The sequence below is a fragment of the Artibeus jamaicensis genome, unplaced genomic scaffold (assembly GCF_021234435.1).
Source record: "Artibeus jamaicensis isolate MK-2021 breed Jamaican fruit bat unplaced genomic scaffold, CSHL_Jam_final scaffold_660, whole genome shotgun sequence".
NCBI classification, from domain to species: domain Eukaryota; kingdom Metazoa; phylum Chordata; class Mammalia; order Chiroptera; family Phyllostomidae; genus Artibeus; species Artibeus jamaicensis.
In genome coordinates, this window is record NW_026522052.1 from 4882579 (window position 1) to 4909673 (window position 27095).

Genomic DNA, 27095 nt, shown 5'->3' on the forward strand with positions numbered 1-27095 from the left:
ATTATTCAGAATTTAAATGTTTGTAATTTTGAGATGTGATAAATAAAAAACCGACAAAGAATAACAGACCAGAGAAGGATGGCACTTCAGCTGGAAAACACCAGACCCACCGCTAGATGTGTGTGCAGCGGGGGCCCGGCCCCAGACACCCGCTGCCCTGAAGCCACAGAGCCGCCACCACCCACAAACAATCCCATGGAAACCACCAGGCATCTCCACACACCAAACACCGTGGGTACAGGTGTGTGTTTGTGTGAGTTTCAAATGTATTCCTCATCGGCTATTCTTCAGGCTGCTATCATCGTTTGTTCCTTGATTTCCACGTCATGAGAGTTCTCACAATCACTCAAGGCCCCACACATCTCGTTTCGCTCCTTCCCCTTCTCGGTTTGGAGACTGCCTCCTCCTTGCTCTTCACTTCTTTTAATAGGTCACGTAACTGGCTGATTCTCTGGCTTAGAATGTTTGTCCTGCCGACCCCTGTGGGGCTCTCCCCTACTCTCATGCTCCTGGTAGGCCACCCTGTGAACACCCCTCTTGCCACAGCCCAGGTTATGCTGCCCCTTACCCACATTTGACTTTCTGACATAATGCGTTGCCTACCTCCACATGACTGACAGCTGGGGCTTGCTAGGTGCATTTGTGCAGGTGGGTGCTGCCCAAGGGACCCGGGTGGAGAGGGTTGAAGAAGCACAGCTGTGTCTCTCCAACCAGGAGCCCTCGACAGATGTATCAGGCTGGGGAAGATCACCTATTCCTACTTGGTCTGGGCAAGCTGCACGCTAGGAGAGGATGCTTTTTTATCAGTGTGTGGGGCTACTGTCTCGGTCCCCCTTCAGGACAGATGGCTCTGTGAGGAGGGGAACTCGGTGCCTAGAACAGCGCCTGGCACGGACCAGATGCACAGTAAGTAGTGCCGAAGTGACACGTGACAGAGCACCCATGTATTCCTCCAGGTCATGGTAAGCTCCTATCAAGTGCCAGGTACTCTGCAGCACACTGAGACAACAATGCAAATAAGACAAGGTCCCCGACACCCAGCAAACCCCAAAGCCTCAATGTCTCTGCTTTACCTGAGGTCATGGTAGATCCCTACACGCAGCTGCCTTCCCCCTCCCTGTTCACACCTTCCGTCCCCTGGAGCCACACACACACACACACACACACACACAGGACTACCCCACCAGGCTCTTGCTCCTTCAAACTCTGACCTCTGACAATGGTTTTCTCTCTTCATTTTAACATTGTTAAGAACAAGCCTACAACTCATCCCATCTGTGTCTTTACTGTGTGTCAATGAAAACAGCACATGTTGGAATATCCCCACCACTAAAGGTTGCACTAAATAAGAACGCTCCAGCCATCAATAAGTAATTTGTCATCTCAGAGGTGTTTTACTTATTATAGTGTGTCTTCAGTTGGCTCCACTGTGGGCATGTGCACATTTACTCCCAGGTAAAACTCTTCTTTGTCTCCACTGTTCGCCTGTGTGCAGGGTAACGCAGACATCTTACTTGCTTCAGAGATGTAGAAAGTCAAGCAGATGAAAATCAAACCTTTGAAACTTCAGTCTGAAAAGGTCAAGGTTCCGACATACAGATGGACCCATGCAAAAAATTGCCAAAAGCCTTGCCAAGAAATTTTAATGAATGCTTAAGTGTGGATTTAAAAAATACATCTGCGTATTTCTATGCAGTGGAACCCAGAGAATAAGAATAATAAGAATGGTGTTAAATTGCATAGGTTAGTGCTAGCTACTCTAACAAATGAACTCCAAACTCCCAGAAGCCTATCACTTATAGAAGTGTGTTTTTCCTTCATGCAGTGATCTAACAGACGAGGTTCTGGGTCAGCCTGTGCAGGCATTCCACAACCTGGCTGCCTGAGCATCTGCCAAATAGGACACCAGTTTCCAAGGTAATTTTGGACATCAACGTCCAGAAGGCATAAGGAGAAACAGCATGAAGTAGTTCATCTGGGAATGTTCGATGGGCCAATCCATACACAACATTCCTGTGGGTAGAACTCTGTCACATGACCGCACCTAAATTCAAAAGAGGCTGGAAAACACAATCAAGCTTTCTACCCAGGGACAAGAATAAACATGTATTTTTAAATAGCTAAGACTCCTTCCTCAACTGTAAAGAACTGAGCAGCGCAGTACAGATCACATTGTCTTCTTATTTCAGACACGGAGAAACTTCAGCCTAGATGAGCTAGTATTATGAGCATCCTGCAGTGAGTTCAGACAGAGCCCAGACTAAAACACAGATCACCCTAGTCCTAGACCACTGCTCACATTCCAAAACCAATGACACTTGCCCAGATTTTTCAAAATCATTCCTCCACAAAGATGCCTGTGTTGCTACAGAATTTGCACCAATGGCAGCCCACTTCCTGTTGGAGGTATCGCTGCACAGTGCTCCCCGCAGGATCCTGAGCTTCAAAGCATCGCTGTTTGCCCACAGCAGATACCTTTCCTGCCGGGTCTCCCCCTAGCTGGGAAAGCTAACACACGCTGAGTGCCAGGCACTCTCCTAAATACCTCGTATTTCACTCCTGGCTCAGTGTTCCCATCATGAGTTCCTTTATACGCAGGCAAAAGTGAGGCTCAGTGAGATTCATCCATGTGCCCAAGGTCACACCTGGGAGGTGGTAGAACCAGGACCTGACCCCCAGGAGAGGTCTGGTTCTTGGCTTTCCGTGTGCAGCCTTCAAGTAAAATTCCTTTAATAAACAAGTTCAAAATAAAATAGCAGACACTGAAAAATAAATTTCAGGCTCACAGCCCAATTTCTGCCTAACTCTGGCTTCCTTCCCTTCCCCCAAGTTTGTAGGCCTTGAGCTAGAAACTAATCCTTATTTTCAAGTGTTTATTAGATTTTCTCTAAGCCCTCTTGAGAACACAGAAATGTAAAGGTCCTTTAGATTCTGGCCATGTGGATCTTATGAAGTGTGTCACCCTGTCCCAGTGATCCCTGCCTGAGTGTCCAGCTCCGGTCACCATCCTGGGAGACGAACCAGTGCTAGGTCACACGCACCCCAGCTGAGCTCTGTTTGAGGACACCCGAAGGCACGCCAAGTCAGAGAGAGGCCAGGGTCTCTGCTTTCTAATGAAAAATTAATAATTTTCAGTATTAATAGCTTGCTATTATTCCTAATAAATTTTTCATTCACTCAGCAAATATTACTTAATATATCCCATATTCCAGGCAGTGACTTCACCACTATAAATGAGGGCAATAAAGTCCATGACCTAGCAGATCTTATGTTTTGTGGAAGAGCTGATAAGTAATAAATAAATACCAGAGTTTTCTAGTTGTTGAGGGCTGTGAAGAACATTAAAGTCCAGTAAAGGATAGAGTGATACAGGGGTGGGCAAGACTATGTCCAATAGCATTATCTAGAAGTCTTATTAGAGAATAGGGTGTCTGAGCACAGCCGTGAAGGATCCCCCAGTTCAGCACTGCAGTGAGTCCTGGAAAAGCAAGGGGCATTTCCTTGGGGCAAAGTGGACTCGGCAGGTTCAAGGAACAAGGGAGAAGTTCAATGAGCCACATCCTTGTGAGCAGGGCAGGAAGATGACCAGAGAGGCAGGCAGGTGCCAGGTAATACAAAGTCTTTCGTAGCACTGAATTGTTTGCATTTCATTCCAAATACCACTGGAAGCCACTGTGGGGTTTGGAAAAGAGAGTGACGTGACTTATGTTCTTAGGTGGTAACTCACTCCGGCTGCGACCTGGAGCATGGACTGCGGTGCAGCAGCAGTGGGAGAAAGACCAGAGGAGATGCTGCAGGGGTAGTCCAGGGGGCAGCTGGGGCAGCCTGGCTACAGGGGCAGTGTTTGAGATGGTGGAAGTGGTCTGATGCAGGATATATCTTAAAAGTAAAGAGAAACAGGATTTACTGATGAGTAGATGTAGCAACAGAAAGAAAAAAACATATCTATTACATTCTGGGCATGCACAGCCGAGAGAATGACCAGGCCCATTCTTAAGACAGGGGCAGACCGAGGGCAGATATATTCGGGGCGGGGCGGGGGGGCGCTGGCGGGGAGGCGGGTGGGGGCTCCTGTTAAGAGCACTGGTTGCGAGGCACTGAGTTTGAAATGTCTGGGTCATACACTGATCTGCAGATCAACAACCAGAGGTGCAGCCTGGAGCTCCAGAGTGAGGGAGACTGGTCAGGAGAGAGCAGAGGACAGCAGCAAGGTAGGGGCTCTGGGCAATGTGTGTGCGCGCCGGTGGAGCTGGGGATTTTGGGGAAGATGGAAAAGGAGTGTCCCACAGTCACGGAGTAACAAGGAGAACCACCGTCAAACATCCCGGCCCACTGGCAAGCAGAATATACAGGTATGAAACTAACCCAGGAAATAGCCAGGTTCTAGCTTAAGAGAAAGAAAAAAGAAAAAGACCATTCAGAGGAGAAAAGAGTCTGGAGGCAGAAGGATGTTGCTGGTGACATGTCATAAAGACCAGACAGTAGAAATGTTTGGAGAATCTAGAGACGCTTGCTGTTGGGTCCGATTACTGGGTGTGCAGGACCATATGGATAAAAAGAATCTAAACCATGAAACATGGCCTGGGAGGTCTTGGACTTCTGAGGTAGCAAAGATAACCTGAAAATAAGATACAATAGGGTTTGCCCCAGTGGCCTCTTAAGAAAAAGAGGATAATCGGTCCCATGCCAGACCCGCCTCCTAGACGCATGCGCACCTCGGAGACATGGCAGGCCCGGTTCCAGACCACCACAAGGCCAGTATCACAGTGAGAGAGCCATTTGTGCTGGTGCAGGGTCTTGCCTCTAATTTGTAAGAAAAAAACAAAAACAAAAAAAACCAGCATTTGTGAAACACAATAAAGGGAAGTGCAATAAAACGAGGCATGCCTGAGTATGTAACGAAGTGGTTGGGAAATCACTGCGGGGACCAAACGCTCACACCAAGTGCGTTCAGAGCCCCGACACCCCTTCGATGCACTGCAGTGGCTCCTGTCATGGTGGGTGACAGGGTGGTCTATCCAGGCCTTTCAGCGGTCCTTTACATGGGATGCTTATTTAAGAGAACAATAATTCCCAAGTGCGTCAGCTTCCTGGGCCACGGTCAAAGCGCATTACAAACTGCATAGCTTAAAGTCACAGACGTGCCCCGCCTCGCAGTTCATGAAGCCAGGGGGACGCTGACATGCAGGTATCGGCTGGACGTGCCTTCTGTGAAGCTGAAGGACAGAATCTTTCGCTGCCTCTGACCAGCTCCTGGTAGGTCGCTGGCCATCTTTGGCATTCCTTGGCTAGCAACTGCATGACTCCTGTCCGTGTCTTCACCGCCACAAGGCATTTCCCTGTGCGTCTACTCTGCCACCACACTGTCATGGTCTTATTAGGATAGCACTCGTTATATCAATTAGGGGCCACCGTACTTTAACATAAACTCATTGTAAATACCTCATCGCATCTGCCATGACCGGTTTCCCCACAAAGTATGAGGTACTGGGTGTTAGGGTTTCAACAAATCTTTTTTTTTTTCCTAATTTCTTTTTGTGTATGGAGGGGAGGGAGGTGGCACAATTCAACCCACCACACCAAAGTGTTGTTTTTTCCAGTGCTCATGCACAACTACTGTGCGTAATGAAATACAGTTTGCATGTCTTACTTTCTTCCTCATAGGTTCCGACTGGTGAGAATTGTTTGGGATTCAGCTTTCCTGATGAGTACATTTTCCCAAAGATGATTATTCTAAGTGTAAAAGCACTTTTCCACTTATCCACTACACCACAGTCTGTCTGAAAGCCAGACGAGATCAAGACATTATTTCCACACAGTCACAGCTCCCTGCACCTCCGTGGGGCACACAAAGCTTTGTCTTGAGGGGTAATTTCAATTTTGTCATTTTTCCATCTTCAGTCTAGTGGTTGATGCTGTTTCCATTAAACTTGTATTATTTTCAAAAACCACCAGCAATACTGTAAGATTAATTTATATGTTCATTTTATAAGACAATTCTAACCCCGCCCCCAAAGCGTTCAAAGCTGAAATAGCTCACAGGGACAAGACAGCAAGTTGGCCAAATGCACCCATATAAACCCAAACAATATGGAACAACGAGGTCTGGGGAACACAGACCACGCGAGACCGAGACTGCACTATGTAACCCAATGCCCAAGCACGCCCCCTGCCACGGGCCTGAAGGGAAAAGGCTCCTTCTGTGGCTCCATCAGCGCCTTGTGGGGTCAGCGTCTCATGCCAGGCACACCGATCCGGCCCCAGACTCGCATGTAAGAAAAAGTGCCAAACGCAGAGAGGTTTTCTTTTCTACTTTCCCCATCTCCACTCGAGCCCTGCACTAGACTCTCCACGAAGAGGAGACGTGAGTGAAGAGGAAGTGCCATCAGAGAACATTAAACTGCGGGGGGCCACACCCCGTGAGCAGTGGTGTCCCTACCCTCGTTTTGCCTGCTTACTCCAGTGGCTTAACATGGAAAAATAAACCTTTCAAGGAAAAGGGGTCTATAAACTATAAATCTATACTTACATTCTTGACCCTGCTATTTTTTTTTCAGATAACCTGGGTCCAGAGAACCTTCTGTATGGTTTGTTCTGGCAGGAAATTCATCTTCAAAGCCAGGAACTTTCATAACTTGCTATGCAACAATCTTATGAAAATTAAAAAATATTTGTCTTCTCACTCTCTTTCTGACGTGACATAACTCAAGAAGTTATGTGAACTGAAGAAGATGCCTAGACTCTAAACAGATGTGTGAGAGAAGCACAGGAAAGTACAATCACAGGTAGACGAGGAGGCACGCCTCTTCTCAAGACCTCTCAGAAGCACTATGTACTGTATCTGTCAAAGTGGAGCTAAGGGGTGCTTACGCTGCAGTACTTTATAATGAAAACTGTAAGATGTGTGACTATTACACATACATACACATGCAGATGTGTGTATATGAATGTGAAAAGAAAGTGAAGATTATACACTAAGCTCTATGTCCATTATTCATTTTAACCTGAAACAACTGTTCGAGGTAGGTGGTAACTGCCCTCTTTATATAGTGATTAAAACATTTTGTCCAGGGTCACACACAGGGCGTGCTCCATCCCTTCATCTCCATCCCTGACTCTTCCGTTAAACATTCCTAGTACTTACTCCTCTCCTCACTCAAGCAATTTGAAATCCCATTCTAAACCCAAACAATTCTTGATTTCCTTAAAAAAAAAAAAACAGTTCTGTTTGGCCATCTTCGTGGTGCTAATGGTAGTATTTCTTTTTTATCAGTATTCCATGGCAGAGTGTGAACCCATCCACTTGCTCCTGAGGAAGCAAACTGACCTCAACTAATATAAAGATAATGTTATTTTTTACCCACCAGTGGAGACTCGGAGCTTAGAATAAATATGCTATTAATATTTATTGCATTTTTTAAAGATTCCCCAAGAGAGATGCCAATGATCCTATTTCTAGAACAACAAAGAAGGAAACGTGTGGGTCCCGGTTCCGCTGCCCGGCGCCCACTGGCGGGGCATCCGGATGCACGGACTTTCGGGCTCCTCGGAGAGCTGTGTTTCCACCCGGACTTGCCTGATGTCCCCCTCAGTCAAATGCAGGGCAGCGCCTGAGAAACTGCCAACGCTCTCTGAGAGTCCGAGACTGCCAGTGTCTGCAGCGAAGGTCGGTGGAAGAACGGGAATGACAGTCTTACTCTGAACAAACCCTAGAGTCTAGGCTTCTCCGGTGACAAGGATGTCCGGAGGCCGGGCGGCAACTCTGTGTCTCCACGCCTGGACCGTTCAAAACTTTAAACACCCCCAGCCCCCATTTCTAAAATACGTCTAGAGGAAAAGATTCTTGTGCTCCAGTACGAAGGAAAACAACCAAATTCACTTTCTGGGAGGAGAAGAACTTGGCAATGAAGAAGTGGTAGAATGAAAAAGCCCCTATAGTGATGAAGAGAACTAGCCTAGAGGTCGGACATGACTGGTTCCAAGCCCCAGGCTTAGCCACCGTCTGACTGAACGACTTGGAGAAAGGCCTCACTTGGCCTCTCAGCGTTCACGTTTCCGGATCTGTAAAATCGTAGTGGTCATTGCACCCACCTTGTGGAGCAGCTATGCGACTGGACAGGCCCCTGCCCGTACACTGCTTAGCACCTGACGCCCAGTAAACAGAGTTGCCCCAAACAAAACCAGAGGGACAGCATAAGGGCTAAGAAGGCAGGCCTCAGTACCAGACAAAACCAGCAGCTAGGAGAGACCATGGGGATAAACGCTAGCCAACTGTCTCAGAAACACAATCAGCAGGATGCTTTTAGTAGAGGAAACTGGGCCTTCTTTTGGGCGCAGGTTGCCCTAGGCTAGAGCTCACAGCCTAGTGTGGGCTGGGCGTCAGCTCCCAGCCACCCTTCCAGAAAGAAGACCTCTGCCTGTGAGACTGATTGTCACTAGCCTCATTATCTGTAAACCCAGGTGGTAGAACTCCCTGGTCTCTGTAATCCTTTCAAACACAAAAGAAACATTTCTGCAAAGCACTTGTAGGTGAGGAGTGCTGGAGACTCGGGCCGGCCCTCTGTGCCCTTCTCCAGGTTCCCTTGACAACTGGCAAACTCCTCCTTCTGCCCCATGGTTGGTTGGGTTTGTCGTTTTCCCATTTTCGTTTTTGGCTCCATACACGGACAGAGTGTGCTTCCAGGAGCCTCCCTCTGCAGCCCCATCTGTGCATGCTCTTTGGAGCCACAGTCCACCGGCTGGATGCCTGGCAGGCCCCGCAGGTGAGCACACGGGAGCCGATCTCGGGGGTGGGGGCAGTCGGAGCAGCGCATGTTTCCTGAGTGGCATTGCTATTCTGAACAAGTTAACTCATGAACAACGGATCAATAGTTACAGCACAAGACAACCACGGCCAGGAGACGCCAAACAGAGAAAGAAGGATGGGCCAAGACCTACGTCTCCGTGTCCCTTCTCATCTGGGGACTGCTCCTTACCCTGAGGCCCACCTGGGGCTGACCCCATCAACAGACAGCAGCGTTTTGTCAAAGGTTCTGGGTAAGCAAGTGACCTGGCAGAAAGAAGGCGTGTGTCATGGGAGGGTGGGTGTAGCTGTGAAGTAAGAGGCATCAGATACAGCCCACCTGTGTCCTGGACAGAAAGACGGCAGCTCAGTTACCATGTGTCATTTGTAACGTCCTCAAGCAGGCTCACACCACAGAAGACCTCTCACAGCTGCACAGCCTGGACTGTGGCAGGCCCCGGCCAGGACGCCACAAGCAGCTAAGGAAATGGGTCAGAGAAGTGCAAAGGGAAGAAGAAGATCGTGATCTCAGAGAGAGCCCTTCATTTGCTCACGCTACCACTGTTTTCTAAGCACCTTCTATATGCCGGGAGCTTGTTACACAGCGAAGAATAAGACCGGGAAGGTACCTGTCCTCCAGGAGCTTACAGTCCAGTTGGGGAAAGCAGATTATTAACACATACCAAATAAACAAAAGGGAACACTTTCAGATACAGATGATTGCTCTGAAAAACTAGTCCAGGGTGACCCGCCAATATCAGACTGCTGGGAGTGGGAGTGGATTATTTTCACTGGAGCGTCCAGAAAGGCTTCCGTGTGAGCTGAGGCCAAGGTGATCAACAACTGTCCAGAGAGAGTATCCCCAACAGTGGGAACTGGGAGGAGAAAGGCTTCGTGGGAAAAGCAGGTTTTCTGTATTCATGAAACAGAAAGGAGGCCAGACGTCTACAGCAAAGGGTGTGGAAGGAGGGGTAGGACAGTCGCTCAGACTTTATTAGCAAAAATCATGGGCCAAGTCCTCTGCTAGGTACTGGGATGTGAACCCAGAGAAAGCACGGTGCTCTCCTCCAGGGGCCACGGAGTAGCTGGAGAGGTTCACAGAGGATCCATCTGCCTAACGATGAAATGCGACGTGTTTTACATGAGACAACGTGCCACAGCCTCGAACATCTGGAAGGGGACTCCATGGGCCTCCCCAACTGTCAAACCACAGTATTCTCTGCTATTCCTGGAACTGCTATATCTAACTCAATTTCAATCTTGTACATTTCTCAGACGTGTTTATTAACTCATCCCTCCCCAAAAAGAAGTCATCCCACAGTGGCAAAGCCCACATTCTAGATACATGCCAGACGTGCAGCTCAGCCTCCAATGCTCGTTTTCCAGGTGATCCCAAGGAGATCTGTAGAAACGCAACACAGATTCATCTGAACTGACAAGCAACCCGAGGACACTCCGTGAAAACCTCTAGCGAACAACACCCACACCGTGGGGCGCCTCGGGCTCTCCTGCCCTCACTGCTTCCTCCGCATCCCCCTCCCCGGAGGAGCTAGGTCCTGCCCCCGGAGGAGCTAGGTCTTGCCCCCCGGGAGAGAGAGCTCTCCTCTCCGACCCTGTAACAGCCATTTGTTAATGGGCACTGCGCCTCGGCTGTTATTATCTCTCAGCCACTGCCCACCTTTTGGCCTTTTGAGTTGGACCCCAGACTCCAGAGTGCAAAGTCCTCTCACCTCATGTCTTTTCACATCCCAACACCCAGCTCAGTGCCTTTGATTAAGAACCTCTCACTAAACCTTCGCTGACTGATCACAGTTGCATTTTATAATACAGTGATAAAGAACTGTGGTAAGGAGATGATGAACTGGACATAGGCTGGGGATATGTTTGACTTAGCATCACTTATTTCATCAGCCCAGTAAACATCTGGAAGAACAAAGTGCGCACAGCATTACAAAGCATTGTCTCTGCTTTTCAGGAGCTGGCTGCTCCCCAGTCCACATGGAGAGAGAAGACAGACAACACAGGTACAAGATGAAGTGATTGGTGGGGAGATGAGTACCAGGGACGAATCAGAAGGAAGAATTCGCTGGGGAAAGATGTTGCATGAAGTCGAGGAGCAATATCCCGAGTGAATATCCCAGCCTTGCCCCTTGTGTGATTTCAGATGCATTCCCCGCTTCTGGGCCTCAGCTTTCTCATCTGTACAATGGGAATGATTAAATCTAGTTCAGGGAGCTGTTGTGAGAATTAAATGTTACTCTGTGTACAAAACATTCCACACAGTAACTGGCCAATAACTGAAAGAACATTCATCTTATTGAACATTATAATTACTAATGCCTCACAATATGTTTTGAACACTTCCCATCTTGCAGCCTTAATCAAATGTCAACTCTCTGTTCCTCAGTTTCCTCATCTGTGAGATGAAGATAATGATATCCCCTGCATCATAGGGTTTTTTTTATCAGGGTTAAATGTTAACATTATAAGGCTGGATGATGGGTGAGATACTATATGAAACATTTAGAAAACTCCCTAACAAATAGCAAGTGCTCAATAAACCTCGGTTAATATTATTATTACTGCACATTATGTTTCATGTAACCTCACCCTTTTAAAAATAGGCACATAGACTATCAGCAGGAGGGCAGAACGAATGAGGGACTGCAAATTGTTTGACATTGTTTTCAGGCTGTCAATGGTATGTCAGGTGAAAGATTTCCCAATACCTCCACAGGAATCATTGGTGTTAATTAGAGGAAACAAAACATTTTTTTAAAGTTTCCTCACGTTAGAATCTGCTACTGAAAGCATTCATTCTTTGGGGACTGGAAAAGATCCTCCAAAAATGAAACTGGTGAGAACAAAGCAGAACAAAATGAAATTAGAGCAAAAAGTCCTCTGCTGGTTGAGAAGAAAACTACAAGCCTCACCGTCATTGTCACCCACAATGACGTGGCTCTTGGATCCGTGGCACTCCAGGGCCGGGCAGAGGCACCGGGGCCTCCCTGGGTGTGGCTCTGTGCAGCTGGATCACATGCCAAACAAAACAAGAAAAAGGAAGGGACAGAGGGGAGGAGGGAAGGGGAAGAAAGAAGGGACCCACACATACACACAAAACAGCAAAAATAAAACAACCCAGAGCTTTGAACCACTACATTGTTGCAACCTGAAATCAGATTATATGAAAAATCAGCAAATTGTATGAAAAACTATCCCAACTTGTCTCTGTACAAAATGCAGAGCCTGTGTTTGCAGGTTCAAGGGCTCCCACTCCACCCCAACGAGTGCACCCCAACATGGCGGCACTTCCTTGTCCCCGTGCACCAGAGCCTGAGGAGAATAAGGGTCATTCTGCGGAGGCAGGAGCATCCTCTGTGCGGGCTGTCTGGTGAACCCGCCACCCACTTCACATCCTAAATTAGGCCCATGGTCAATGGGTGAGTGTCAGGCAGACTCCAGTTGCTCTAATCCCTGCCCTGCAGGGCTCCGCTCATTGGGGGGCTCTTCCTCCTGGTGTCAGAACGACCATCAGCCCAGCGCTGGCACAGAAGTGCTGGCAAGTGTGTCAGCAGGTCCCTTTCATGCCATGGCTGAGCTGGGTCTCGAGAGGAAGCTTCACCATATCCCATTTCCTCCATCCACACCCAAACAAGGCCAAACATGTGCCATTTGGGCACATGTAAAAATACAAACATTAGTGCCTAAAAGAGACAGGGAGAGGGACCCCAGGATGAGACCAAAAAAGATGCATGGAAAGAAAGACAAAGAAAGATAAGCCAGCCAGTACACGGGAGTGTGATTTTGCAGAGAAGCTGCTGCTCACCCAGGCCCAGGCCCTGCCTGAGCCTCTGTTAAATTGAGTGGCTATCCAGAGAGTTCTGATTTTCATGAGCCTCTGGGGCTGCCTTCTGGGACCAGACCCTGGCCCGTCCAATCCCTCTCACTGTTCCTCCAACATGGGGGCTACCGTCTGTCAGGGGCCCTTTGCTATGTCTTTATCTCCAAATCAAGTAGAACTGGTTTAGAGATACCTCCCATCTTCTCTTTGAAGATATTATCCCAAATGTTTCTCAAATGCTCTCCCCGTGTAAACGTCTCTATTTTATCTGTTGCGGGTTATTCTTTGCAGCCAAAGTTTAAGGACAAAGGAGGCATCCAGAGAATACTGAATGTCATTGACTATATTGCTTTAGACGTTCATTTTCGTTTTTCTCTCAGGTAATCTGAAATCATGGTGCATTTGAAGTTCCCCTGAAATCCCTTCATAAAGCAGATGTACAGTTCTTTCAGGGTGGGAGGTAGATGATTAACCTGTGTTCAGAATAGTCCCTAAAGGCCTTAGTGGAAGTGGTCGGTTCCGGGAAGCAAGGAGCAACTAGGAATTCACTGGGGCAATGGAGGTTAGCTCCCCAAAGACAAAGGGGCGTGGGATGTCTGCAGGCCCTGCGTGGGTCCTTAAAACCCACACCCCTTTGGCACAGTCCTGCCAGTGCCCCTCCTCATCGTCTCCTCTCCCGTGGGTACTGCCTTCCCTGGGCCATCCACAAACAATCCAGTCTTAGAAGAACAGTCTCCAGGGGGCTAAAGAGGGGGCTAAAGAGGGGGCCGCAGCACCAACAATCTTCATGTGCAAAGGACGGGAATACTGCCACGTTGCCTTGTGCTTAGCTCAGTGGCCCAGTTTGGAAAACTTTATTTAAGAGGGCATATTAAATCAAAGAGAGGTAGGAAAATCATTCTTCCCATCCATCTTCTCAACTCCTTCCTCAGGCTGACTCTCATAACACTCCAGGGAGTGAGACTCCACTACAACCACCAATTCTGTGTTGCCCTCCCAGGGGGGTGCAGTGTGTAGGCACTAGAAATTGAGCTAGCATTTCAGGAGGCAGGGTGACCTGGAAGATAGGCACTCACTAGTTTACACAAAACATGACCAAGATTCTCCCTCTCCTCCTCCTCTGGTCCCTGTTAATCCGTAGCCCCAGAGGCCAATCAGTACCTGACTCAACACTGAAACTCAGCTTCCGCGCTAGGTGTACTGTTTTGGTGAACAGCACCAAGTGAGTGCAGTTAACCAGAGTAAATGATACTTTCCACAGACAAATCCGACTCCTCTCCATGGCTCCGATCTCAGAAAGCAGTGCTCAAACAGAAGCACGTCCTGCCCACCAGCTCCTGGCATGAAGGCCCCCAGGAAAGCCCAGGCACAGCCAGGCCCAGGACGAAACAGCAGCTCTGCCAGAGTGAGGCAGCCCAGCTGGCCACTCCCCGGGGCTTGAACAGAGTGAGGGAATTCACAGGAAACCACAGGAGTCCTTTGGGGCTCATTAACTTCAGAGAAGACTGTTCACACTGAGCCCCATCCAGGCCCCAGTCACCATGGCCATCAGCCTGGGGCTGCCACAGTCCTCAATCTTAGGGACTCCCTAGCCCAGCAGCCCCTCATGCTTCCCAAGTCCTGAGGCAAGGAAACCAGCTTTAGGGGAAACAGCTCATCGCCTGAACCTCTGAGAGGTTCCCGATGAAACCGCCAACATTCCCAGGACAGAGCATCCAGCGCATCCATCAACTGTACATCCCAAAAAATCAGTAGCCGTCCTGCCCGCCGCTCCATTGCACACACCTGCACCCCTACCCCTCTCTTCCCACCCCATCCCCCTCAATTCATTGTGAAGTCATTGAAGAATGGCAGCTCCCTACCTGAGGGTGGCGCTCTCCCCCTGCCGGACCGTCACGTTGTCCATAGCTTTGGGGAAGGTGGCATCTCCGCTGCGCACGGGCACTCCTGTGGGTACAAGGAACAGCAGCCTGAGAGACACGACCACGAGGCACTTCCAGGGCAGGAACAGGTACCCACAGACCCCCATCCTCGACAGCCACAACTTCCCAGAACTCCTGCAGCTGCACGGCACACGCCCCCCGGGCGAGCACAGGAAGTGGGTGGGGTGGGGGAGCGAGCACAGGGGCTGAGCAGTGAACTAGCGGCGATCCAGAGGCGCCGGCTAGAGAAAAGCGCGCAGACTCCTCCGAGGCTAATATTCCTCTCCCAAACCCAGCCTCAGCGCTCCAGCCTCGGAGAACCAGTTTCCACAGAGGACATTCACAGGGGGATTCCTTGGTACTGCTCCGGCGGGGAAGGTAGCCGAGAAAGGGGAAGCTCAAGGCAGGTGAAAGGTGTGGGCAGTTCTCAGGAGTCCTTTCTTTCCATTAACAGTTCAGACATGGCACTTTGGAGTGGAATAAGCACTTTGGTACCCGAAGGGGGACGGAGGGTGGGTTACATCCAGCCACGCAGAGGAGGTCTGCAAACCCTCAGTTCGAACAAGGGGAAATCCAACACTTTCTTTGTAAGTTTCAGAGGAAGGATTGCCAGCAGAATACAATCTGTAACAATAGCAGAGATGAAAAGTAGAACACGCAGGAGGCAGCAGGGGGTGTGCGAGGAGAAGACGGCTGTGCGGGATCTGGCCCCGGGGATCCTGCCGCAGCCTCCTAGGTCAACTTCCTCGGAGCCGAAATGCGCGCTGCAGCTGCTGAGACGTAGCCGCTCTCGGCCGGGGAAGTGGCCGCGGCGGCGGCCAGGGCAGAGGCGACCGGACGGAAGCGGACCGCTGCGGCCCCTTGCTCGCTCTCTCGCTCGCTCGCTGGGGAAAGCGAGGCGCAGCCAGCACCGGAGCCGCGCGGAAGCCACGCTTAGCGGCCGCCCCCGGCCTCCGCGCCGCCTTCCTCCCGGGAGCAGCCCCGACGCGCACCGGCCCCGACCGCCCGGGTTGTCATGGCAGCAGCTCCATCACTGACCGCCACTTTCTCCGGTGTCGGCGCCGCGCGAGCAGGCGGACTGCGCGCTCATCCCGGCGGGCGGGCGCCCACCTTAACCCCCACCGCGCCGCGCAGCGCTGCTGCAGTGCACCAGCCAAAGCGAGGAATTTAACCATTTCCCACCTTGAAAAACTGTCACTTGTAAATTAACAAGGCAAAGTTACCACGCGGCTTTAATAAGCCCAAGATATCTTAATAGGGGCCACAAACCAATAAACTAGAAAAGGCAAACCCTGTAGCTTGCATACATGCACCTTAAAAATTATCAAATTAATTCCGTTAGCATTTAGAGTGTTGGGAAGATGTTTTAAAATAATCTCATTTTTTGTTCAATAGCCAATGCCCACACCACCAACCCCCGTCTCACGAAAGCTAGTTTAAAACATCAGAGATGAGACGCAACCATTCTAAATAGAGATCTTCCATATACAAAACAACTGCAAAATCACGGAAGCCTCTTAGTGTGTGAAACTGGCAAAATTGCACCGAAATTTTGATCAAGTTCTGACTTACATTCTGTATCCTTGTCGACATTAAAAGATTCTAGCCCTTCAAAAGAGCTCACTCGGAAGAACGAGTGTGAGCCTCTCTGACTTTATTCATGCAGTGGACTCCTAAGTTTCCTGGGCTTCGCACTATCGCAGAGCTGATTTCACCTTAATAGGTGTGTTTTTCCAATTTTTGAAGCCTAAGGAAAAACTGAATTCCTCTCAATTCCCGTCACTTTCCCTCTCCAGGTGCTGTGGGTCCCTGGGCACCTACATTTTTATTTCTCCCTTAACTTCAGCTCTGATGGGAATGCTGTGCGTTCCCCTTCCTGGGCCTGGCTCCTGAGAAATGGAGGGAAGCCCCCAGCGACCCAGCCTACACAGCAGGGCTAACACTGATATGTTGCCTTCTCAGGGACTGCAGATCTGAACTCCCTGCACCGACCCATACTCTCCCCCTGGGGACAGAGAGGAGGCAAGAGTGGCTTTGTTTTTTCCCTCAACTTTCTGTAAAATCTAACCAGGAAGATGAGAGATAGATAGATGATAGATAGATAGATAGACAGATAGATAGATAGATAATAGATAGATAGAAAAAATGTGCATGTATGTATATATATACTGTCAAATAACAGAAAAATATTCTTTCTGAAAAGCCATCTAGCCAATACCAAAGAGTCAGAATCATTATAAGGGTCCAAGTACCAAACATTCCTTGCACCTCGAAGGTAGCAACCACCACTTTCATGTAAGTAACATGTGTGTTAGGATGACACAAGCATTTCCCCTGTCACATGCCCCTCACTGTAACTACTTTAGATTGGTAGGGACTGAGGTCAGGTTTGCAGGTGTGGAAGCCAAACTGTGGGGTAGCAAGAAGAGCCTGAGCAGGCTGGCTTTTCTCTTCTGAGAGCTGACCAGGAAGTGATCAGCGCTGAAAAGCTGAGCAACGCTACACTGAGGATCTCAATGAATCTATCATTAGGCCTGTTTTTCCTGCTTTCCTCTGGTGACTTTTTTTAATATTAAATTCTCAGGGAAACTCATCTGCTACTTTTGGCCAGTGGGGACCATTTGATATATAGCACCCCCAAAAATCAATTGTCAACTTACGGCCACAGCGAGAGACTTTACTACCAGGGTGGGGAATGACATTTATGGAGAGAAGGAGAGTTTTGCTTCTATTTTTGAAAGAAAAGGAGGAGAATTCTCCTATTCTAGCACGAGTTTACTCTTGCAAGTCCCTATTTCGCCTCCATTTTACAATGGACAGTTAGGGAAGTAGGAAATTGAGAGATTTCACCAAGTTAAGATATGATGTGGTAACAGACGTACGGTATGATATTATGTTTTCTGATGTTTAGATTGCTGAATTGGGGGTTCTCCTTTCCCCAAAGCCTAAGAACTCACCTCTACTCATCCAACCATTCTAACCACCCCCATTCTCACCCCTCCGCCAACCCCTCTTTTAAATGCATCCTCACCGCCTCGTGTGGAAACAAAGGCTGACCATGAGGAAGGAGAGGGACTTCTCATGTCTTTGGAGCCATTTCCCTGCAGGCCGGAGAATGGCAGTGATGATTCCTTTCATGATAAATTCTAATCCTGGCTTTTGCATCTAATTCCTAGGTAGGTACAAATGAGCATTAGTTTTTTGCATCTAGGAATGTAGATAATGACAACAGGCTTTCCCAAGGGGCCTACGTACATGATTAACTCTACAGTAAAATACTTAGAAATCCATTTAAGGTAGAAGATGTTCTATTAATACATTTTGCCTGCCACTAGTTCATTATTATGGCTGGGCAGAAAAATAATTCTTCCTCCGGGCTCTTTAAGACGTTCAGTTTATACCAGTGTGCATGCAGTTGATCTAAGACAGTCAGACCATCTTTGTCTCTGGTCGTGAAGGGACAGTGCGGAGCAGCAGCATCTCAGCATCCACTGAAAGGACACCCGGCAGAGCTCAGGTGCCGCTCAGGATGGACAAAGAAAAGCCACTCGCAACTTCATACCTGCTCTTCAAACTCAGGGATCTAAACTTTATTCAAAAAGGCAAGTTTAGAAAGTGGAGAAAGATCAGAGAGGCCCTCACAATTAACAAGGCAGAATCCACTTCTTTCAAACCCTTTCCTTTACTGAGGTGGTTTGAATAGGTGAAGATCAAAAATCACATCAGCTCCCTCCCCATCCCCTAATCACTAAATAGAACCAACATTTAGTGGCTTATCTTCTCTCCTGTATATTGCCTCATAAAAACTGCTGGATTTATTGTACTTTCCCCAGCATATTCAAGTTAATGAAAAAGGGATGACAGTCAGAGCAATTTCATTATTTGTGTTCTTTATAGAAACAACTTCCTTTCTGCCTCCTGGAAAGCAGATTCCTAATGAGCACTCACCTCCACCTACTTCCCCATCTCCCTCGCCTCCCTCCCTCCTCTCTTACATACACATATAGTGTACACATAAATCAACTTGTCACAGCTTGTCTCTGTGCTGACAGCTGTAATTGCTTCAGGTTATAAAAATATCTGTAGGACAATGCCTTTCAAACACACGCACACACACATGTACACACAGCTCAAGCAAAAGAAAACAATCATATTCCCTTTAAGTGTCCTGTGACTGCAAAGGGGAGCTGAGCAGGAGCCTGCCCTGCACCCTGGGGAGTGCTGAGGGGCAGGTGAGGAAAGAGGTAGATGGAGAATTAGGCAGAGGCAGCATCTACACACTACAACAGGGTTGGAACCGGAACAATTTCCCATGAAAGGGAAATCAGCTGTTGTTTTTGGTTGACTCTGCTACCTAGAGCAGGCCCCGGGTTAGCTAAAGAGCTGTGAATATTCTACACAGGAGACCAAGAAAGGAACTCTGGCTTAAGAAATGCCAGTTTCTCTTCTCTAAAAAGGCTAAAGGCCCCCCTCTCCTGGTAGAGATTCCAAACTGGAGCGCAGGTGAGAAGATGGCAAAGGCAGGGTGGCTGCAGTGGCATGGCACCGAACTGATATTGCAAGGAGGAATCAGAGAAGGTGGTGTAGATCTGGATAAAGAGATGTCTCCAGAGGAGCAGGGCAGGGCTGGACTCTGGAAGAATGCATGCTATCCCTCCTCCCATATGATTATAGGATCAAAATAAAATTGTTTGACTGGGCTGGAGTCTAGCATGCTAGGATTTCAGCAGGAAGAGTGAAAGAGGGGAAGAGGCTTCCATGGAGAAAAAATGAGGTCACTAACAGAATGAGGAGGATAAGAAAGAAATAGCAAAGGCTAGACTGTGTGGACCTTGAAAGCCACCAAACTTCATAAGAGATACATGAAGTGCAAAAATGGCCAGTGGAGCACTTGATAAGTAGACAGAAAAGAGAAAGGAGCAGAGTGAGTAATCAAAATTGACACACCTTGAAAGCGAAAGCCAGACACCCAAAAGGGAATATCTCAAGAGCCAGAGGTTTGTGGGGAAGAATCTTTCCTCATCTTGGTTTTGGCTCATAATGAGACCCCGGATTCCTGGGATCACAGAATCATACAGTCACAGGGAACCTTCGAAGATGTATAGTATCACGCCCTCATTTTATAAATGGGGGGTTGAACCCCAGGAGAGACGAATAATTGCTGCAGGAACTAAAGTTAATAACTGGTGAATCAGGACTAAAACTCAGGACCCCTGCTCCTGTCCAGTGTTGTCTGCACTGTACCTGCCAGGAAAGGGCATTGCATAAGAGCTAAGTAGTAAAGTTAGTCCTTCCTTTGGCTGCTCTGTCTACAGGCAAGAGAGAATTATAGAGGAAGTCATGTCATTACTGCCCAGTGTATCTCTGGGTATTCAATTATTCAGCTGCATTCAGTGCTTTCAGTAAACTTTAATGAATAGGGTTTCAGATCCTTCTATGTACCAGGAACTGTGTTCAAAGTTAGAGACACAAGATGGAAGGCATAGCCTCTGCCATGGATTCGCTTACAGTATTGGGCTTGTGGGTGGTTTTATGTGTGTACACATTCCTGATTGTTGAAGTTATAATGAATTCAACCCTGTGCTCCCTGTAGGCCCTTGAGAACACGCTTGTTGCTGAGAAAACCAAGCTGAAAGGCACCTACTCTTTGGAACAGTTTTTCCCATTACTTGTCCTGATATTCTGTTGGGAACCTTGCCCCAGGTCTCGAGCACCTACCCATTTGTTCTAGGTAGGTGGTCAAGCTCCAGTTGACTGCTCTGCGGGCCAGAGCAATATTCAGGCACTGACCATGGTTTTCTATGCTTTGGGTAGAGTGGCATTAGGAGGGGAAGAGTCCCAAGGAAGGGACTCTTCCTTGGTTTATAAATCCTTATAAATCAAGGATTTATAAATGCAAGGAAGAAATGCATCTACTCAACAAACAAGCAGTCGGTGCACACTGAATGCCAGCTATGCATTAGCTGGTGGATTTAAGCTGTGGATGAGAGAGAAAAATCAAAACCAATGCCAGGATTACCAACCCTTATCAAGCACGCCGTGTAGTAGGAGAAGTAGGGTTTTTTTTTTTTTATTGTTCTAGTACAGTTGTCCCAATTTTCCCCATTGGTCTCACTGCCCTGCCCACCCCACCTCCCCAAGACTCCCACGGTCAATAATCCCCACCCTGTTGTCCATGTCCATGGGTCATTTCTACTTGTTCTTTGACTAGCCCCTTCTCCTTCTTTCCCCTTTATCCCCCTCCTCGTTCTCCCCTGGTCACTGTCAGTCTGTTCCTTGTTTCCTTGACTCTGGTTCTATCTTTCTCATTTGTTTGTTATGTGCATTAGGTTCCACTTATAGCTGAGATCACATGATACTTGTCTTTCACTGCCTGGCTTATTTCACTTGGCATGGTGCTCTCCAGTTCCATCCATGCTGTTGAAAAAGGAGTTCCTTCTTTCTTTCTGCTGTGTAGTATTCAGTTGTATAAATATACCACAGTTTTTTGATCCACTCAGCAGATCTTAAGGAAGAATTTGGTAAAACAGTGGCAACAATGATAAAAATCCCTACGAGGAGTAAGTGGAAGAATGCATGTAACAGAAGGTTCTCATGGAATCTGGAAGATCAGGAAATGTTTCCCTAAGGAAATGACTGTCACCTGGGCTGCACAGTGAGAAGGAGAGACGAAGGGACAGGTGGTGTGGGCAGGATCCTAGCTGCAGGCAGACAGGACAGAACCTTTACACCCCAGGCCTGGAAGGAGCACAGGCTGCTCTTCATATTCCCAGATGGTTCTCACTTAAAGGAAGGACAGGTATGTCCGAGGGGCTGTGTGTCTGACGGAAAACTTCTAAACGCCACAATGTCGTGTTCATGCACTCATCGATTTAGTCACTACATATTCACTGATGAAGTGTGACCATGGGATTGGACTCAGACAGGCCAGAAGGCAAACCCCCATCTTCTCCAAGACTAACCGGTAACCATGCAGAGATATATTAACCTCGTTTGTGAACGAGTGGTGATCACAGCACCTCCTGCACAGAGTTGGTGCGAGACGAAATGGGACGAGAGAGGTGAAGAGTTTAGTGCAGGGCCTGCCCTGAGGCAGGGGCTAACCATGCCCCGGCTCCTGTGCCCCGGGGCTGGGAGGGTGGGCCAGTGGAGGTGCTTTCCCCATTCACAAGCAAGATATTTCTTCAAAGAATCCAGCAGCCCGCAGAGCATAGGCCCATGTGCACCATCTGTGTGCACCTCCTGAGGGGCTTCACCCCAGAGACAGAGCAAAACACTGCAGCAGGATGTGGTCAGAGAGAGTAAGTGGCTCAGCTTTCAAACCAGGACAGGAAGAGGGGTGACCCTCCGGCTGTAGCCCCAGTGTGGCAACCCCAGTGTTCTCCAAGATCACACAGGATATAAGCCTGTGGGAAAGAGCCCATGTTGGAGAAACAGGAAAGGGCTTTTCTCCTTCCCAGGCAGCAGGAACTTTTCTCTGTCATGTTCCCACAGGCTCCTGAAAGGTGGCGCGAGATACACTGAAAAAAAGGAAAGACAACTCCATCTCATCACACTGTGAGTGCTGCCCTCTGACCTCCTCCTGGCAAAGCCTTGAGCCCTTCTTTTCTCCTGTGTGCTCGCTGGCTGACTCCAAAGGCTCCTTAGGTCTAGATGGTAGACTAGTTCTTTCATACTACTCTCTTGCACCTGACTCATTGCTCTTCATTGCTACTGTTGAGCATCACAGGACAGTGATTCAGGATCAGCCCAGTGCCCTCTGTGGAAAGGAGCAAAGTTGCATGCAAACACCAGTCCACATGCAAAAATAGACACAATTCTAAGGTTTTCAGGGTGTGGCCCAAGCAGAGTCAGGTGGTACCTTTTAATCTAGAAAAAGCTCTTTGTATGGCACGCTCACCAGCCCCCAACTTGGAGCTTAAAAGCCTAAGTTTGCTGTCAGAGGAAGGGCTCTTGCCTCGGCCCCTCCACGTTCTTCTTCCTAAACAGTCACCCAGTACACATGTTTTGCTTTAATCCATCTCTTTATTTTCTTTTGTGGTTTTACTCATTGTTCTCCAACCAAGATCAGCAACAGAAGAAGAAATTTATAATGAGACAAGAATTTGCTCAGTAACACATGGGCTTCATTGTACTTTTTGTTGAAAGTGACATTCCATAAATATCATTTCTAACCTGGAAGATTTTGGTTCCAGTCTCAACTCGGGACATCATGATGTCACCTTGGAGAAGGTGCTTCATTGCTTGAGTTGCTAGCTTCCTCATTTGTCAAAAGAACCATCTTTATACATGGGTCTTTGAGAAGATCCAACATTCATGCAGCCAAATGGGCTAATGCACTTTTGAAAGTTAAAAGAACTATTCTAGAGTAAGATGGCAGCTCAGTAGAGGAGCTGGAGTCAAGGGTATTGCATTCAAGCCTCAAGTCCTCCACTTGCTGGCTGTGAAGCTGCCCAAGTCACTTTTACATTCCATCTGAAGGAGGCATTTGGATTAAATGACTTCCAAGGACCCTTCCAGCTTGGATGGTCTATAGCTTTAATGCTTCTTAACACTTTTCTCAAAAGCTGTTTTTCCTTCATATTCACTTACTAGTTCTTCCTGTAGAGAAATAGCTCTTCTCATCATGTCCTTCCACTCTTCTCACTCAACAAGGTATCCACTTCGAAAGTCAGAAAACTGCCGCACGAAGTAATTCATGAGCGCCCCTGAGTCTAAATAAAGCAAGCTGACTGCAGGGCCAACAAGGTTAAAATTCCTCTGATTAAGGGTTTCGTTAAGAAAAAGAAAATCCCGCCATGCAACTAGCAATGTTAATCTTCAATAAATATCCTCTTAATATTTAACTGGCATTTATTTAAACTTACAGTAAGTGTCCTATTAAATCTAAATTAATTGCTCATTTGGGAATCTTCCCCTAAAGTCTAGCTGGAACATGGCTGTCTAGATCATAGTCTATGCTAGGCATTCAGCCATAAAGAGAATATTTAAGCCATCCTTCAAGACTAGACTATTAGAAGACCACACTTGGAAGGGCCTTAGAGGTCAGCTGGACTAGTAAGTTTTATAACCTGCGTCTTTTGACTTTCTGGGGGCCTATTTTTCTTAACTCTTCATAAGGATGTATTGTGTGTTCCTTAAAACTATCATTCTCCCTCCTGTTTTTTTTTATGCATTTTTAATTTCTCTCTCTCCCCCTCTTTCTGGTAGTGAATTTTTTTCCACTGGACTTTGTATTTTAGACTTATTCTGCTGTGTTTTTGTCTTAGTCTCTCTTGATTTCTTAGGATAAACTATCTTAGGCACAGAGCAAATTCTGTATACAGAGATAGATGCATATGCATATACATATATAGTATTTTATTTGTCACAAATCACATTTCATAATAGCAGTTGCATATAAAAGACTAAGAGCTGTGAAGCAGCCCCTGAGTCACGCTGCTTTATAAGGGGCAGCGAGAGTGTAATTGGGTAGAACTGATCTTTGCTATCCCTGAAATCAATCAATATTTTTTATTATAAATGTGGCCTTGGCTGAACTTCTGGGATGTTATTTTGCTATGATTATAACACATTTACAACATTTCTACACCACACACACACTTGGGCGCACACATGCCCACAGACATGCACACACCCACTGGTTTCGGTCAATTAGTTTAGTAGTAAAACATGTGGATTAAAGATAAACACCTAATCAGATGGGTTAGTTAGTGTTCAAGCCAAATTAACTTTCCTCAAGAAGTAGAAGTGGTTGAGACTAAAATCATTTACCTTAAGGATTCTGAAGATTTTGGTGCCTGAGTTAGATTTATGCAGAAGCACTGTCTGCCCTGCAGGGCCTGCGGAGAGGCTGGTGACTCAGAGAGGAGTCAAGTTGGAGATGGGAATGATTAGCGGGGCTAGGAAGGCATGGGTGAGAGGAAGGAAGGCAGGTGGACAGGAGGGCACGCTGCAAATTTGTATGAGGACTGAATGTGTCCTCCTCTGTTTGTTTGTGGAGGGCTCGCATTTGCCCTGCTGGGAGGGTCCATGCTTCTTTGTAGTTCCAACTAAGCTAATAACATAAACCATCCAACTTCCTTTCTCTCCTTACTTCAATCACTGTCAACTTAGACTGAAGACACTACACAATCCTTACAGTGTCTTTAAAGAAAATCCTTTGTCTTCAAAGCTCTTTATTCTTTATTTTATTGAGTCTTAGAAATTCAGGAAATAATTGAACACATTTCTATATACTTGTGCATTATCCTGGCTTCTATCTTATCTGCCTATCTTTACTCATTGCCATTCCTAGTTCAGGGCCTTCACAATGAAGTAGAGAAGGTTGCAGTTCGAACACGACGTCCCTTCTGACCTGGGAGTTGGTACTGGTTTTCCTTCCTGGAAAGGAATGATTTCCCTAAAGCTTTTGTACACATTCTTCATCTAGTTTACCAAAAAGCTACAAGTGGGGCTGCAGGTAGTGGGAATGTCAGAGCAATTTGTGAGTGGCATGGGAGCGTGGACGTAAATGCTGCTTGGGTAGCGTTAAACCTGGGGGGTGGGCAGAGAACGGGGAAATGTTATGAGTGTGCATGTGAATAAGTGACAACACGTGAAAATAGTTTATCTAGGCTTTCACAACTGTTTTGACGAGGTGTCAGGATCAAAGATGCCTTTTTTTCAAAGGTAGAAAATTAGTTTAAAGCTAAGACACAAATCAAAGCTGGAATGACACATTTCTACGTGGAGAAGAACTCATACTGGATTCCCCAAGGGAGAGTTGCCAGGACGAAGCAACTGCAATATCTTTATCAATGATCTGTCAAGGGGAATTCATAGAGAACTCTCCCAAATTTGCAGAGACATTAAGTATCCTTAAATAATTAAATCTTCAGTTGACAGGGATGAGCTTCAAATAATCCACAAAATTATGAGACTGTGTAAAGAAGTGGGTAAACAGTGCAGTGGAAAAATCATCAGAAGTGTGCTTCTTGGATGCTGGACTCTGGGCAGTGGTTAAGGAGCAGCGGTGAGGAGTAAACCAAGCATGGATGTTGGTGTTAATTGCTTTGATTTTAAGTCCTAGCTCAGCAAATTGCCAGCTTGACCTTAGATAGTTTGCTCACCTCTCAGAGCCTCAATTTTTTCCTATACTAAGTAGGAATATCAGCGACCTCATGGATTTGCTGTGAGGGTTAAATGAGACAGTACACATAAAATACCCAGGGAAGCACCTGGCATGTGGTATGGGCTCCACAAATGGTAGTGATTATCCTGTACAACCCAGGAGAACAGCCTTGGAAACAGTCACAGCCAGGGGCTTCCAAGCCGTAGTCCTTACAACGCATTTTGGACTGTGAGACCACATGTTATCACCTGCAGGTGTCAGGACTTTTTGCAAAAATAAAAAACAAAAATATATAAATAAATGTCAGATTCAACATTCTGTGAAAGCTATTAGGATATTGGAACATATAGGAATAAAGAAATGTTGCCTTTATGCAAAATTACTGTATTCTACATTATATGGTAATGTAGGTTATTCTGTTACTTTATTCCAACATTACTTATAATAGTTGCCATTACAAATAATAGAGGAATTTCATGTGCCCCACCTCTAAAGTGAGAAATTTGGAGTCACGTTGAATCCCTCCTCCCTCTCCATTGCACACTCCCACAAAATCCATCCAATTGTTTCCCTTTTGTGGGCTCTGCATCCAAAATATCTTCTAGGTCCAGCCACCTTTCTCCACGGCCTTACTCTGCTCTAAGCCATCCCGTTTTCCTGCCTCCTCCCTTGGACGTCCACACTTCCCTCTTACGTGACTTCCTTCCATCTGCTCTTGCCTGATCTATTTCAGTCTCCACACTGAAATGAAGTTGTCCTGAAATTCTGATCATGTCACTCTCCAATGCCATCTTTAGGGGCTCCCCAGGGCAATCTGAATAAAGCCCCAAATCTTCCACATGGTTTCTGAGCCTTGAAGGTGTGGCCTGTGTCTATTTCCACCTTTTTTCCTGATACTTCTTCCCTTATGGAGCCATATTGGTCTTCATTTTATTACTATTTTAATCCCACAAAAATTCTTCTTTGTTAACTCAGAGGCTTTGATATGTTGCTTTCCTTCCTAAAATCCCGTCCTTATATTTTCCTGTCTAAGTTCTGTTCATTCTTTTCTGTTCTAACTTCCTCACAAAGATCTGACTTTAACTGTTCCATTGAATTGCGGTAAATTGCTGATATAATTTACCCCAATTGTATCAGCACTTCTAACGTTCATAATACGTGTAATACTTTAAATTCTGTCTTTTTTCTCTCTCATATTCCTGAAGCCTTAGAGAATTCCTGACACAGAGTAGATTTTTGATAAACATTAGTTGAATTTAAATAGTACATAGTACAACTATAGTAAATAGTACAACTCAGGAAATTTTAAAAATTAAAATAATTTTCTGGCAGAAAGTTCAAATGAAGGAACAATTAAATTGATAAAGGCATTTGGTATTTATTAAATGTAAGGTGAATTTAAATAGTAGATAGTACAACAATAGTAAATAGTACAAC

At 46.9% G+C, this 27095-nt stretch overlaps 1 protein-coding gene across 5 annotated transcripts in view; it reads right to left on the bottom strand.

Annotated features, from left to right (window-relative positions):
• Nucleotides 1-27095, bottom strand: part of NTM (neurotrimin) — a 940417-nt gene that overhangs the window by 386942 nt on the left and 526380 nt on the right. For 3 of the 5 annotated variants that reach the window (XM_053659469.1, XM_053659468.1, XM_053659471.1), the window contains exon 2: nt 14486-14570. In XM_053659469.1, coding sequence (XP_053515444.1) covers nt 14486-14570 — 85 coding nt within the window. Of the gene's footprint in view, nt 1-14485; nt 15475-27095 lie in introns of those variants that run through there. The other 2 variants (XM_053659470.1, XM_037138267.2) reach the window with 2 other exon arrangements.